The sequence below is a fragment of the Podarcis muralis genome, chromosome 2 (genome assembly GCF_964188315.1).
Source record: "Podarcis muralis chromosome 2, rPodMur119.hap1.1, whole genome shotgun sequence".
NCBI classification, from domain to species: domain Eukaryota; kingdom Metazoa; phylum Chordata; class Lepidosauria; order Squamata; family Lacertidae; genus Podarcis; species Podarcis muralis.
This window is the reverse complement of record NC_135656.1, coordinates 119,130,889-119,146,812: the sequence shown is the minus strand read 5'-3', so window position 1 is coordinate 119,146,812 and position 15,924 is coordinate 119,130,889. Positions and strand designations below refer to the sequence as shown.

Sequence of the window (15,924 nt, the reverse complement as noted above, 5' to 3'; positions counted from 1 at the left end):
CGGTCTAAGCGTAACAGACGTGGGGCTGCGCGCCTCGGCTGTGGAGCAAACAATGTACTTCAATAAAGACTTTTGTAAATAAAGAGGACTTGGCGTTGGTCTCTTGTGAGCTGGGACCTGAGGCGGCCCTGACACCGTGTTTTACTCATTTCATTGTTTCGTAAACCGTTGCGAGGGTTTTTCAAATAAACGGTCCAGCGGTAAATACATTTTGTGAAATAAAACCAGAAATGTATTCTTTCATTTATTTATTATTGCATGCACCTGTTTCAAGGTGATGTGTAATAAAAATGTTTTTAAAACACCACCAAAAAAACCCAACAGGCATATTTAAACAAAAGACATACAAAATAGACACTCCTGTGTCAGAGACTCGTTCATTCATCTGCAAAAGCCAGTCGGGATGAAAATGCCATCAGTTTGCTTCCAGAAAGAGCAGGTGATCCTGGGATGGACCCTGACTGCCTTCACCAAGTGGGTGCCCTCAAGGCGTTTTAGACTTATGAGAATTATATTCCAGAATAACTGCAAGGCACCTGCTTTGTGAAGGCTTCATGGCCTTGTTCCTGTTGGCATTTTCAGGGCCTTATTTCAAAGGGTTTCAAATAACGTGAGATGAGCCTTGTGGATCAGACCAGGCACCCATCTAGTCCAGCATCCTGTGGCTGGCCCTGTGGTCTAGGGCTTGATGATCAAAAGGTCAGCGGTTCGAATCCCCACGACGGGGTGAGCTCCTATTGCTCTGTCCCAGCTCCTGCCAACATAGCCGTTCGAAAGCACACCAGTGCAAGTAGATAAATAGGTACCGCTGTGGCGGGAAGGTAAATGGCATTTCTGTGCGCTCTAGCTTCCATCAGGGTGCCCCGTTACGCCAGAAGCAGTTTAGTCCTACTGGCCACATGACCTGGAAAGCTGTCTGCGGACAAACGCCGGCTCCCTTGGCTTGAAAGTGAGATGAGCGCCGCAACCCCATAGTCATCTTTGACTCGGCTTAACCGTCCAGGGGTCCTTTACCTTTTACCTTCTCACTGTTTCTGACCAGATGCTCCCCTGGGAAGCCCTCTAACCTTTAATTCAGGACTGAGGAACCTTTTCCATCTCAAGGCCCACATTCTCTTCCGGATGACCTTGTGAGGGCCACATGCCTGAGGTAGGCGGTGCCAGAGCAAACAATGCAAATTTCACCATTATAGGGTTGCCACCTTTGTTCTGGCAAAGGGTGGGGTGATTATTTCCTAATAATAATAATAATATTTATACCCCGCCCGCCTGGCTGGGTTTCCCCAGCCATTCTGGGCGGCTTTCAACAGAATATTAAAATACAATAACCTATTAAACATTAAAAGCTCTCCTCTGTTCAGCTGGTGCTGAAGCGACTTCAGAGCAATCCTTTACAATCTGTTGCAGCCTAACAGGACAGCCCCTCTAGACTTTGTATTACACAAACACATACCCTCAAGAATTGGTAAATCTGTGCGTGCTTGACTAAGGTAAAGCTAAAGGGACCCCTGACCATTAGGTCCAGTCGTGGCCAACTCTGGGGTTGCAGCGCTCATCTCGCTTTATTGGCCGAGGGAGCCGGTGTACAGCTTCCGGGTCATGTGGCCAGCATGACTAAGCCGCTTCTGGCAAACCAGAGCAGCGCATGGAAACGCTGCCAGAGCGGTACCTATTTATCTACTTGCACTTTGACGTGCTTTCGAACTGCTAGGTTGGCAGAAGCAGGGACCGAGCAACGGGAGCTCACCCCATTGCGGGGATTCAAACCGCCGACCTTTTAATCGGCAAGTCCTAGGCTCTGTGGTTTAACCCACAGCGCCACCCACGTCCCGTGCTTGACTACCCAGAGCTTAATACATGACCTTTCACGAACCCATTCAAATGAATGCATTTGGAGAGGACCCCCTAACTTAGCAGAGAGAGAGAGAGAGAGAGAGGACCTGAAACACAGGACAAAACTTTATCGATACAGGACATTTTACACTTAAATATGGGACAATCCTTTACTATAGAGGGAAGGTGGCAACCCTACCATTGTACAGCAGCCCAGTCTCCACACACACAAACCCTCTTCTTCTTTGGCAATCGTTTGTAGCTGAGTAGGATTGCCTTCCATAAACAGGTTTTAACAATGAGTCCGTAAGTGTCTGTGGAGGCCAATTCTGCATCCACACGTACTGAAAGCACTGGTCCTTCTAGCTCAGTATTGACCACTCTCTCTCCAGCATTTCATCATTATTATTTTTTTACGATTTTCAGGTTTATGCATTTCAATAATTTTATAATCATGTTAACATTTCAAAGCTCGACTTCCTTCCCCCTCTTTCTGTGGTTCCTTAAATTTATTTTTAACATTAATTTTTTAAAAAATAAAAAATTTATTTTTAACATATTGGTGGGACTCACAGCAACATCGACAGGCCAAAACTGGATTTTTGGGGGGTCAAAATTAAGCCCCTTTTGGAATGAAGCTCTTCGTTTGTTCATGAGTAGTTATGAAGTTCGTTGTACACTAACAAAATTGGGCATCACCCATGTGAGTTCTCTGATGTGAAGAAAGGTCCCAACTTTGATAGAAGCTCTCTGGTTTGTATCCAACCAAGGCTACATTCACACCATATCTCCGATTTACTATGATGCGGCTTTATACAGGCAAGGCTTCCCCCAAAGAATTCTGGGAGGTACCATTTATTCCCCTCACAGAGCTACAATTCTCACGAGTGTTTTAACATGCCAGCTCCCATAATTCTGAGGGAAGCCATAATTGTTTAACGTGGCACCATAATGTGTCAAATGAATGGTGTGAATCGTAGAGTTGGAAGGGACCCCGAGGGTCATCTAGTCCAACCCCCTGCAATGCAAGGATCTCAACTAGAGCATCCATCACAGATGGCCACCCAACCTCTGCTTAAAAACCTCCAAGGAAGCAGAGTCCACAACCTCCTGAGGGAGACTTTTCCACTGTCCAACAGTCAGAAAGTTCTTCCTGATGTTTAGTCAGAATCTCCTTTATTGGAGGTTGAAGCCATGAGTTCAAGTCCTACCCTCCAGAGCAGGACAAAACAAGCTTGCTCCCTATTCTATGTAACAGCCTGTGGCGATCACACAGGGTCCCCGGACATTTAACTGTCTATTGATCCCTGTGCCACCGCTGTGGTCGCTTCCCCGCTGCCACCAACCAGTTACTCTCCGGTAAAACACTGAGTCCAGACTGTTGTTAAAAAGTGAACAACAACAAAAAAGAAAGTTTATTTTACAAACATTAACAAGTTTATGGTTTCTCAGATAATATCCCTGTCAGTATCTTAACTTTAGTTTCCTTACCGGCCTATACCTTCCTAATACCTTCTGACTGATTATCTCAACTGTTTGACTGACTCCTCTTAACGAATTCTCTCATTCTCTCACACCAGACTAGCCCAACCCAAAGACTTATCTTCTCTGTCTCTTCTAAGTCCAGACTGTCTTCTCAAAAACTCTAACTCTAACCCCTAAAAAAACCCTCTGTGCTTAAACCTTATACACAGTTAACTCTGCCCCCTGCGTTCCTATTGGTTAGTCATTTTACAATTAGTTAACCCTTTTCCTATGAACCCAGTATGATGTCACACACAGAGGAGGGCAAACGCCACACAGCCCTTCAGATCTTTGAAGATGGCTATTGCATCTCCTCTTTTCTAGGCTAAACATACCCAGCTCCTTCGACCGTTCCTCATAAGGTTTGGCCTCAGAGTAGACCCATTGCAAGTAATGAATCTACATTAGTTAGGTCCACTGGCTGACTAGCGTTGGCTTCAACTCTCCTTGCAGTCTCCATTTCTATGGGTTCTCTCCTCTGTGACTCCGTTGATGAGACGCAAGGTACTTACTAGTACTAAAGCTCTTTCCACACTCGAGGCATTTAAAGGGTTTCTCCCCTGTGTAGACAGTTTGATGTGAAATAAGGCTAGTACTAAAACAGAAGCTCTTTCCGCACTCTATGCATTTAAACGGCTTCTCCTCTGTGTGGATTTTTGGGTGGGAACTGAGGTACTAGCTATTACTGAAGCTCATTCCGCACGCTGAGCGTTTGAAGTATTTCTCTTTTGTGTGGATTCTCTTATGTGAATTGAGGTTGGGTTAGGGTGAATTCTCCGGTGTGAACGGAGGTTTGTGCTGTCGCTAAAGCTCTTTCCGGGCACTTGTACGGCTTCTCACCCATGTGAATCTTTTGATGCGATGAAAGGTTGTGTCTCCTACTGAACCTCTTCTTGCACTCAGGGCATTGATAGGGCTTCTCTCCCGTGTGAATTCTCTGATGAAGAGTAAGGTATTCATAAGGGCTGAAGCTCTTCCCACACTACAGGCATTTATACGGATTCTCTCCGGTGTGGATCCTGCGATGGGAAGTGAGTGTGGTGTGTTACAATATGGATGCAATGCTGCTGCAAAGTACTAGCTTGAAAAGTAAACATGATGGGAATGTTGGGACTGCCCGTGGGAAACAGAGGGACAGTCAATTCACAGTGCGAAGCACCGGAATTAGCTCAGAGTGTAATATGAGCTCTTCCGTTTATTAGCTCAGAGTGTAATATGAGCTCTTCCAGGAAGTGCAGGAAGTGTTTGCTACTAGACTGCTGGAGCTTGAAGAGAGCAGTCATGTTTTTTGTAATGCTGCAAAGTCAGAAATAAAAGCATGTAAATACGTTTCTGTCTATCTCTTTCCCCTGCCAGGGGGGGCAGGAAAGAGGGGGGGTGTTCTTCTCACGTTTGAGAAGAATCGCCTATCGAGACCTTGCCTGCGCTTGCTGGGAAATGCAGCCAGGGAGGTCAACAGGGAATCAAGCCGGGTGCATGGGATTGTTGCCAGTTTCTCCTGATATGGGCTTGAATTCCCGACATGGTGCTCCGACCGAAGCAATCCAGACATTTAAACAGTTTCTCCCCTGTGTGGATTCTCAGGTGCCTTTTGAGGGTTGATCTGTCACTGAAGCTCCTACTACTGTCTGAACATTTAAAGGATTTCTCCCCTGTGTGGATTCTCCGATGAGCAGCGAGGCTCAATTTCGAACCAAAGCTTTCCCCATACACTAAGCACAGAGTCCTCTCCTTTCCTCCATCCATGTTTTCTTGGATTTCCAAAATGTCACCGTCTTCAGAGGCAGGGGATTTATTCTTCCTCATCTCATTTCCTTACCCTGGCGGCAAGACCCGATTTTCGTGGAGCAGGTTCCTCTCAGTCAGAGGAACTCCGCCATTGCCAATGGTGCTAACCCGGAAGTCCCTCATTTCCTTCCGTACGTGTGATTTGGCCTCCCCTCTCTTTGCAATTGGTTAGTTCCAAGGCACCTCCATGTGACTCTCCTTCGTTCTCACTCTCCCAACATTCACCGGGAAGAAACACAATTATTTGGTAAGGCCCCCAAAGAGGAAAGGAATATGAAATCAAGGAAGAAACGCAATCGACTGCTGTTGTGAGGGACATAATAGAAGAGGGGGAGAACAGAGACACAGGAAGCAACTGACATTGGGGGAAGGGTTATACAGTGGTACCTTGGGTTACAGATGCTTCAGGTTACAGACCCAGAAATAGTACCTGAGGCTAAGAACTTTGCTTCAGGATGAGAACAGAAATTGTGTGGCGGCAGCGTGGCTTTCCTATGGCCTTCAAGAGCAAACCCAGCCTTAAGGATCCGCTTGCCTTCTTCTCTGGTGGAGAATGGGCAACCTTTGGCACTAGAAGTTACACAGCAGCAGGAAACAGACACATTGGGGTCTGGGCAGGCAGCGGCGTAGCGTGGGTTATCAGCACCCGGGGCAAGGCAAGTAATTTGCGCCCCCTAACCCGGGGCAAGGCAAGTACAGTAATTTACTCTCCCAAGCAGCAGCAGCGAGGCTTCTCTTTCCCCCGCGCTCTCCTGGAGCTGCCTCTTTTCTTTCCTTTTTTCCCTTTCTCCAAGGCTTTTCGCTTTCTCTCCTTAATTGATTCCTCCTCCACACCGCGGCGTTTCCTGGCTGCTTCCCCCCCCCTTCCCCTCTCTCTCCTCCTCGCTCTGCTTGCCCTGCCCTGCCTGAGGGCGCCCTGAGGAGACTCCGCTCTCCTTTTTGACCAGGCGAGGTGGAAAAAAGGGGGGAAAGTCTTTTCCCGCCCCCTCGCCAGACTCCCTGCTCGGCTCGGCTCACTACCCAGGCGGCCAGTGGGGAGAGAGCTGCAATTACCATAAAGCTCCTCTCCCTCTGCTTCTCCAAGCTGTCAAAGCCCGGCAGCAGCGGCAACGGCAGCAGCAGGCGCAGCCAGACCCCCGCCAGCCAGACCCCCGCCCGCCCGGCTTCCTCTCCTTTTTTTGCCCGCGGCAGAAGGCTTCACTCTCCCCCTTCCGCGACCTCCTCGCCAAGCCGAGCGAGCGCGGGCTCCCTAACCCGTGGATTTTAGTAGGGGCAGAGAGCTGCTAGTGCGAGCGCGCCCCCCGCCCATGTTGCGCCCGGTGCGGCCGGCCCCCCTGGCACCCCCCACGCTACGCCACTGTGGGCAGGCTCTCTGCCAGTGGCGAACAATGGCTTGTGCAAGCCTTATAGTGAATGACACATATGGGGGGGGGAGTAGGGCTGGGGGAGACCAGTGGGCAGCTTCTGACAAGGCAACACAGACAGTGGCATGAGCCTGAACAGTAGCAGATCCCATGGCTGCAAGGAAGCAGAAACACACAAGTTCAGCAAGGCAGGGGGAGAGACGTCATCAGAGGAAGAGGCCGTTTCCCCCCTGAACTCCTCTCTTATCGGAGCCAAGAAAGATGCCGTCTACAATTGAATCAGCGCAGTTCACATCCGTATCCACACCTTTCACTAGAGGAGGATTCCCACACTTGGGTCTCCGGTTCTTTCTGGACTACAACTCCCATCACCCCCAGCTAGCAGTATTAAGGGATGATGGAAATCGTAGTCCAAAAAACAGCTAGAGGCCCAAGTTTGGGAAAGCTTGAACTAGGGTATCTAGGGCAATTGTTTTCCTAACACAGGCATTTTTAACAATTCTGGATGCTCTTCTGTAAAAATAGATCTAAAAAACTGCATTTAAAACAGAATCTGATTTTTTAAGCATTGCGTGCTGGATAAGGTTGATTTCTTTTTGCAGTCTAGAGTACAGCAGCTCTCTGCCCAGGAATTCCCAAAAATGGCTTCTGCCTTGTCACGTGAAGTGCAAGCATTTTAGTGAATGACAAACATGGGGGGACCAGAACACAATCATTGTTTTACTCTCTGTAGGAGTTACTTGATATGAATAAAGATCTTCCCACACTCCAGCCCTTTCTAAGATATTTCCCTTGTATGAGTTTTTACTGTTTAGGAAGGAAGCCCCTGTCACTGAACTTCTTTCCATACGCCAAACATTTCTAAGATTTCCTTCCTGTATGATTTCTTTGGTGTCTATTAAGGCCGCTACTCTGACTGAAGCTCTTTCCACACTCTGAACATGTATATGGTTTCTCTCCTGTATGACTTCTTTGGTGTCTAGTAAGGTGACTCCTGTTCCTGAAGCTCTTTCCACACTCGGAACATTTATATGGTCTGTCCCCTGTATGAGTTCTTTGATGCAACATAAGGGACCTACTGCAAATGAAGCTTTTTCCACACTCCGAACATGTATACGGTTTCTCTCCCGTATGAGTTCGTTGATGCAATGTAAGGGAGCTACCACGACTGAAACTCTTCCCACACTCCAAGCATTTATACGGTTTCTCTCCTGTGTGCACTCTTTGATGCAATGTAAGGGTGCCATTCTGAATGAAGCTCTTTCCACACTCCAAACACGTATATCGTTTCTCCCGTATATGAATTCTTTGATGCAAGGAAAGGGAGTAGATGCGACTGAAGCTGTTGCCACATTCCCAACATTTATAAGGTTTGGTGCCTCGATGAGTTTGTTGATGTCCAGTAAGCGCACTGCTGTGACTAAAGCTCTTGCCACACTCAGAACATGTATATGGTTTCTCCCCTGTATGAATGTGTTGATGCAAGGTAAGGTCACTACTTTGAGTGAAGCTCTTTCCACACTCTGAGCATGTATACGGTTTCTCCCCTGTATGAGATCTTAGATGGAAGGTAAGGCCACTACTTTGAGTAAAGCTCTTTCCACACTCGGAACATGTATATGGTTTCTCTCCTGTATGAATTCGTTGATGGGAGATAAGGGAACTACTCTGACTGAAGCTCTTTCCACACTCCAAACATTTATACGGTTTCTCTCCTGTGTGTACTCTTTGTTGATGTGAGGTTAGAGCTGACCGACTACCCAATCTCTTTCCACACACTGTGCATTCATGCTTTTTCTCCTCTCTGGGAATTTGGTTTTCACCACCCTGAGACGTACAAGAGTCACCCTCTGGCTTCTGCTTTCGTCTCCCCTCTCGCCTTCTGCCTCCATCTTGAACCCTCAGTTTCCTTTGCTCCACCTCCTCTTTGGATCCTTTCGGTGACACTTCTGATTGTTCCCCTTCTGCCAGCATCCCTTCAACATCTCCTGATGGAATAAAAAGGCAAACTGATGAAATGCTAAAGGAGTGTATTCACCCCAATCATTCAGTCAGGACACAGAGATCCAGGTCCCAGGGCCTTGTGGCAGTTCCCTCACTGTGAGAAGGGAAGTTACAGGAAACAAGGCGGAGGGCCTTCTTGGCAGTGGTGCCCACCCTGTGGAACACTATCCTTCAGATGTCAAACAAATAAATAACTATACAAGTTTTAGAAGACATCTGAAGGCAGCCTTGTACAGGGAAGTATTTAATGTTTAATATTTTATTATGCTTTTATATTTGTTTGAAGCCAGCTAAATCAGATCCGTGGGGTACAAATAATTAAAGTATGAATGTTAGTATTATTATTTATTGAGTTTATATACTGCCCTATACCCAGAGGTGTTAGCATGATTCACAGAAAAGATCACAGAATAAAAACATTTTTGCATGGCGCCTAAAGGTGTATAATGAAGGTGCTAGGTGAACTTTCCTGGGGAGAGCTTTCCACAGACGGGGAGTCACTGCAGAAAAGGCCCTGTTATTGTGTTGCTACCCTCCAGACCACTTGAGGAGGAGGCCCACAAAAGAGAGCCTGAGGGTCAAGGTAGGTTCATACGGAAAGAAGCAGCCCTTGAAGTATTGTGGTCCTGAGCCATTAAAGGCTTTATAGGTCAAAACCAGCACTTTGAATCGGGCCTGGAAACTATTTGGTAGCCAGTGCAGTCAGACCAGGATGGGGGTAATATGCTCAAACCACCTTGCTCCGGTGAGCAACATATCTGCTGAATTCTGCACTAGCTCAAATTTCCAAACTGTCTTCAGAGGCAGCCCTACGTATAATGCGTATCTAAATCTAACCATGAAGTTACCAGAGCATAGACAACGGTAGTTAGACTATCCCTGGGCCCAGGGGCGTACTTGGGCCACCAGACAAAGCTGATGAAAGGCACTCCAGGCCATCTGAGCCTCGAGCGACAGGAAAGGATCCAGGAGAACCCCAAGCTACGAACCTGCTCTTTCAGAGGATGTGTAACCCTATCAAGAGCAGACAAGCTTCCAGGCATCTGTTCTAGGGAACCACCCACTAACAGCGCCTCACTCTTATCTGCATTGAGCTTCAATTTGTTGGCTCTCATCCAGTCCATTACGAAGGCAAGACACTGGTCCAGCACTTCCACTCCCTCACCAGCAGATAGGAAGGAGAAATAGAGCTGAGTGTCATCAGCATACTGCTGACAACATACTCCAAACCTCTGGATCACCCCACCCAGCAGTTTTATATAGATGTTAAACAACATGGGGGATTGGATCGAGTCCTGTGGAACCCCACATTGAAGGTTCCATGGGTCTGAAAAGCATTCCCCAAGTAACACCCTCTGGGAACGACCATCCAAGTAGGACTGGAAGCACCACAAAGCCAGTTCAGAGAGCTGCTCCAGAAGGATACTATGGCCGATAGTATTGAAAGCCACTGAGAGGTCAAGAAGAATTAACAGGGACATGTTTCCCTTGCCTCTCTCATGACAGAAATCAACATACTGTACAGGGCAACCAAAGTAGTTTCTGTGCCAAAACCAGGCCAAAACCTGATTGAAATGGATCCAGAAAATCAGTTTTTTCCAAAAGCACCTGGATCTGGTCTGTGACTACTCGCTCCAGAACCTTGCCCAGGAAAGGTTAATTAGCAACTGGCCGGTAGTTAGTTAGGATTCAGGAATTCAGGGAATGCTTCTTAAGGAGTGGTTTTACCTCTGCCTTCTTCAAACATGGAGGGACCACCTCCCCTTGTAAAGAGGCATTGATCATCTCCCTGGCCCAGCCAGCTGTTCCCTCCCTAATGGATTTTATCAGCCAAGAGGGGAAAGGGTCTAGAATGCAAATGGTCACTCTGTCTGATCCGTGCCCATATCCTTGAGCCTTACCAACTGAAAAAACTAATCCAACACAACAGGACTAGAATGTGCTCTGGACACCCCATGAGACTCATCTGCTGTAACAGCAGAGTCAAGGTCTTGGTGGATACAAGCAATTTGATCGCCAAAAATGCGTTGCAAACGAGTCACAGCCAGCTACTGCTGGTTCTACTCCTCCTTTGGGCCAGCCTGTAAAAGGCCCTGTACAAACCGGAAAAGCTCTGCCAGACGACATAATGAGGATTCAATGGAGGTAGAAAAGTATGCTTTCTTTGCTGCCTTCACTGCCACTAGGTAGGCTTTTTAATGAGCCCTTACCAGTGTTTGGTTTCATTAATTCGGGTCTTTCACCCACTTGTGCTCAGTCTCCCAGCTTGGAGTGTACCAGGGGGCCAATTGGGCTCCACAAAGTGGGCGAGGACCCTCTGGGGTATTCATATTATTAGTAGTTGTATTACCAGTACTATTATCATTATTAGCCTGTCTGTATATGGCCTCAGCCACACTTTTAAAGTGGACTTGAAATTGCTTGCTTCTCCTTTTTTTAAAAACCTCTTCTGCCCCGAACTGCTCTTGCAGAAACTGCTTACTTAATTGAAACAAAAATATATAAAATGTGTGTGTTGGGGGGGGTATTGGCTCATTTTTGTTTATGTTTTGATAATGTACTTTGAGTTATTATATTGTAATTTTATCCTGTGAACGGCCCTGAGGCCTGTGGGTATTGGGAGGTATTACAGTAATTAATGAGGAGATATTAAAGAACCTTTTAATGAGGGTGAAAGAGGAGAGCGCAAAATATGGTCTGAAGCTCAACATCAAAAAAACGAAAATCATGGCCACTGGTCCCATCACCTCCTGGCAAATAGAAGGGGAAGAAATGGAGGCAGTGAGAGATTTTATTTTCTTGGGCTCCATGATCACTGCAGATGGTGACAGCAGTCACGAAATTAAACGATGCCTGCTCCTTGGGAGAAAGGCGATGGCAAATCTAGACAACATCTTAAAAAGTAGAGACATCACCTTACCAACAAAGCTCCGTATAGTTAAAGCCATGGTTATCCCAGTAGTGATGTATGGAAGTGAGAGCTGGACCATAAAGAAGGCTGATCGCCGAAGAATTGATGCTTTTGAATTATGGTGCTGGAGGAGACTCTTGAGAGTCCCATGGACTGCAAGAAGATCAAACGCATCCATTCTTAAGGAAATCAGACCTGAGTGCTCACTGGAAGGACAGATCGTGAAGCTGAGGCTCCAATACTTTGGCAACCTCATGAGAAGAGAAGACTCCCTGGAAAAGACCCTGATGTTGGGAAAGATGGAGGGCACAAGGAGAAGGGGACGACAGAGGATGAGATGGTTGGATAGTGTTCTTGAAGCTACAAACATGAGCCTGACCAAACTGTGGGAGGCGGTGGAAGACAGGAGTGCCTGGTGTGCTCTGGTCCATGGGGTCACGAAGAGTCGGACACGACTAAACGACTAAACAACAACAACAGTAATTACAGTAAAAGAAATTATAGTAAAATCAGGCCGGATAAAAATGTTTGCAAGTTCCAGGGGGAGCCTCTGCAGAAGGTTTTTCAATGCTTAAGGGTTTGCCTTGACCCCAAGACCTATGGGGAGCCCAAGGAAGCTCCCCCACCTGCCAGAGTTGGCCTGCAGGGAGGAGAAAGATCTGCCCTTCCATTGGGAAAAGATGTCCTACTCCCATACAAAGGGGGAAACACCTATAAATGAATCATTTTAGCTGAATTATATACAGAATGCATTAATTATGGCAAATGCAAATATTATGGGAAATACCCTTTGCAAAAGCGTGGGCATTAGGAGAAATCTACACCAAAATGCTGACCAACTTTCAAGAGGTTGAAATAATTTTAAATTAAATTATTTAAAATTAACACTATTTAAAAATAACAACATGTGGTAAATTGACGACTAGAAAAAGGAGACAGAAAAACTTACATTGAAACGGTTTGCCTAACGGGGCTCTTTTTCATCCCTCCCCACACTCCCTCCAGCTGCACCCCCACTCCCCCCCCCCCCAGTTATAATACATAATAATAAGACGCACCTCCGGCGCCTCCGCGAGAAAGTACGGCCGCCGCCATGACCAGCAACTGACCCCCACCCGCGCAGCAAAGCGAGACAGGAAGCGGAAGCTCCTATTCTCCCGGCAGCCTTTTTTCTTCCGCTCTAGGAATCTCAGCTCTGTCGCCGCTGCTCTTAACCGTTTCGGAGCCGAGCTGCAAGAGCCTCTCGGCTTCTCCGGGCAAAGAGCGAGGAGAGGCGCTGGTCTCGCCTCCGGAAAGCCCCGCTGGATCAGCTGCACGGGAGCCCCAAAACGTTTTCTAAACTATTTCTTATTATAATTATTTTCAAATTTAAAATAAACAACGTTTTTTCTTTTGGTACATACATATCCAATCCAAATTTGCAATAATTGCCTCCCCCCCCCCTCGTTTCCATTTCCCCCTTTTATTCTCCTTGCATTACAATATATTACAATTACTATATATTTCCTCAATTAATTTCAACCTATTTTCTCCCTCCTAATTCTATTCTTAGTTCATAAATGTTACATCAAACCTGTGAATGTTTTGACTTTTTACAGCGTTCTCTAAAATAGTTTATAAAGTTTCCCCATTCTTGATTGAATTTTTTCTCATCTGATCGGTAAGTTTAGCCGTTTCGACATAATCAATCATCTTAGTTATCCATTCTTCTTTCATTGGGACCCTTTCTTCTTTCCACATCTGGGCTAGTAGCATCTGGCCCCTGTAGTCGCATAAATAGTCTCTTTTGCTTCCTTGGCATTTTTTCTCCTATTACACCTAGTAAAAAAGCCTGTGGTTTTTTTAACATACGTAATTTTAAGAATTTTTAAGTTCATTGTATATCATTTCCCAGAAGCCCTTTACTTTTTTACACGTCCACCACATAGGGGAAAAAATTACCTTCCTTATCCTTACATTTCCAGTATAAATTAGAGGTATCTTTATACATTTTAGCAAGCTTTACTGGACTGAAATACCATCGGTACATCATCTTCATATAATTTTCTTTTAATGAACTACATGCTGTGAATTTTAAACTCTCTTTGCACAGTTTTTCCCATGATTCAACCGGTATATTATAACCTGTATCTTTTGCCCAATGTATCATTACAGGTGAACCTCGAAAGATTAGAATATCATGGAAAAGTTCACTTATTTAAGTAATTCAACTTAAAAGGTGAAACTAAGATATGAGATAGAATCATGACATGCAAAGCGAGATATGTCAAGCCTTTATTTGTTATAATTGTAATGCTCATGGCGTAAGGAATCCAAGACGGAGGTGTTCAGGAGCCGAGGTTTGACTGTATTTGCATACTATTTTTATATTATTATAAACATTAAGAAGAACTGCTTGATCAAGTCAGTGTCCCTTCTAGGGCAGCATCCTGTTCTCACAGTGGCCAATCAGAGGGAACCAGAGGGCAGGATCCGAGCAGAAGAGCCCTCTCCTCTCCTGCAACTGGTATTCAGAAGCATTGCTGCCTCTGATGATTGTGAGTAAGAAAATATTGTGAATAGAATCATAGAGTGGAAGGGCCCTGTGGGTCATCTAGTCCAACCCGCTGCAATGCAGGAATCCATGATGATGTTGGCATCCGTCTGTCTCGGGAGACCATGGAGGAGTGTGCCTTTGGGGGTGAGGTCAAGATGTTGGGAGAGTTGCAGGGCCTTCTCTGGCTGTAGAGACCGATATGGGGGACATGTTTATTCTATGACCTATGGATCCCTTTCACTCAAATATGGGGGGGGGGGGAGCAACTCAGCAGGGAGAGAGAGAGAGAACATCCCCGGAGGGGGTGGGCACAGTGTAGGAAAATAATGCATAGACAGGAAAAAACAGAAAAATGTGAAGGGGTGCTGTTTAAATAGGAACCAAGGAAGCTGCCTAGTCCAGAACCAGACCATTGGACCATCTAGATCCGTGCTGTCTGCACAGACTGGAAGCATCTCTCCAGGTTTCAGGAAGGGATTATTTCCTAGCCCTGCCGGAAGATGTAGGGAATTAAACCCGGAACCTTCTGCACCCAAGAGCCACTTTCACCTTTTAAGAGACACCACCCTCAGAATTCAGCAGCCACCATGGATCTCTGGGAGTTACCAGGATGAAACTGTCTCACCTGCTGCTGCTTCTCCTCTGCCTAGCTCAGGAGGAAATCTTTGGCCAGGGCCACCGCCTGGGAACTGGTCTCCGCTCCCTGATCCTTCACCCAGTTCTCCATCTCTGGGGGGAGGACAGCCAGGAATTGCTCCAGGACCACCAGATCCAGGATCTGAGCCTCTGTGTGTCTCTCTGGCTCCAGCCGCTCCCTGCAAAGGCGGTGGAGTCGGCTGCACACCTCTCGGGGTCCCTTGGCCTCCTGGTAGCAGGAATGCCTGAATCTCTGGCACTGAGCATGTGAGCTGAGGTTGTCCCCATCCAGGAGGGTCTTCATAGCTCTTCCCAGGATCTCCCAAATGGGGCACTTTGGGGATTTGGACAGCAGCCTCCAATATGGCTGAAGGAATGTCTCCTGCAGCCTCTTTTCCTATTCTTTCCAGGTTCTGCTTCAAGGCAAAGGCTGGCCAAGGGAGCGTGGACCACAAGGGGCCTCAGCCTCTGGGTTGCAGCAGGATCCGGCCCCAGCCTCCCTGCTTGCTTCCTTCCATGCATCCAACCTCTGCAGCCTCTCTTCTGCAAGAGAACCATGCACAAGGCAGGAGGGAGGAGGGGCGCTTGCCCTGGAGGACCAAGCTGCTCCTCCTGTTTCCTGTTGCCTCTCTAGGAATCCTGCACTTCATCTTTAACCCTTTGAGTACCAGACAGCTGGGGTGGAAGAAAATCTCTCCTTTTGGGGGATTCTGATCTCTACTTTCACAAGGTTGGGACATCTTAGGCAGTGGTGAGAGGCAGTGTGGTATAGTGGTTAGAGTGCTGGACTATGGCCTTGGGAGACCAGGGATCAAATTCCCCACCGGGTGGCCATGGGGTTAAGTCACTGCCTCCCAGCCTAGCCTACCTCACAGGGTTGTTGTAGGGGATTAGAGGAGGAGAGGAAGAACCATGTATTATATGCTACATTCAGCTCCTTGGGGAAAAAGGCAGGATATCAAATCTAAGAATGGGGAAAAGTTGGAATGGGACCTAATGGTCATCTAGCCCAACCCCATACACACACACACACACACACACACACATTTGTGCAGGTTGTTTTGGTTTTTATTTTGTATTTTGTGGTTTGGATCTTGATTTTATTCTGAGACCCCAAGGTATAGGGCGGTATATTAATAATAATAATAATAATAATAATAATAATAATAATAATAAGGCATTGGGACGATTTTATGGAACCAAGAAGGTGGGAGCCAGAAAGTCTGGGAGCCACTGTGTTAAAAGGGGTGTGTGTGTGTGTCACAGATTGCATTTCAATTTCCCTGCGTTATGTTCCCACCTTGTGAATGGGCTGGGCAAGGGGGGAT

The 15,924-nt window shown here is 46.7% G+C and overlaps 1 protein-coding gene and 1 long non-coding RNA gene across 2 annotated transcripts in view; both read right to left on the bottom strand.

Annotated features, from left to right (window-relative positions):
* Positions 1–3,230: 3,230 nt before the first annotated feature.
* Positions 3,231–15,924, bottom strand: part of LOC114592485 (uncharacterized) — a 32,600-nt gene continuing 19,906 nt past the window's right edge. The window contains 1 exon segment of the mRNA XM_077923444.1: positions 3,231–8,257. Within this exon segment, the coding sequence (XP_077779570.1) occupies positions 7,371–8,257 (887 nt within the window). The 3' untranslated portion in view covers positions 3,231–7,370.
* On the bottom strand, positions 13,682–15,658 carry LOC114592497 (uncharacterized). Its single transcript, XR_013391684.1, has 2 exons — positions 14,586–15,658; positions 13,682–14,145 (listed from the first exon to the last, which is right to left on the bottom strand). It is a non-coding gene; the product is annotated as an uncharacterized LOC114592497 (long non-coding RNA).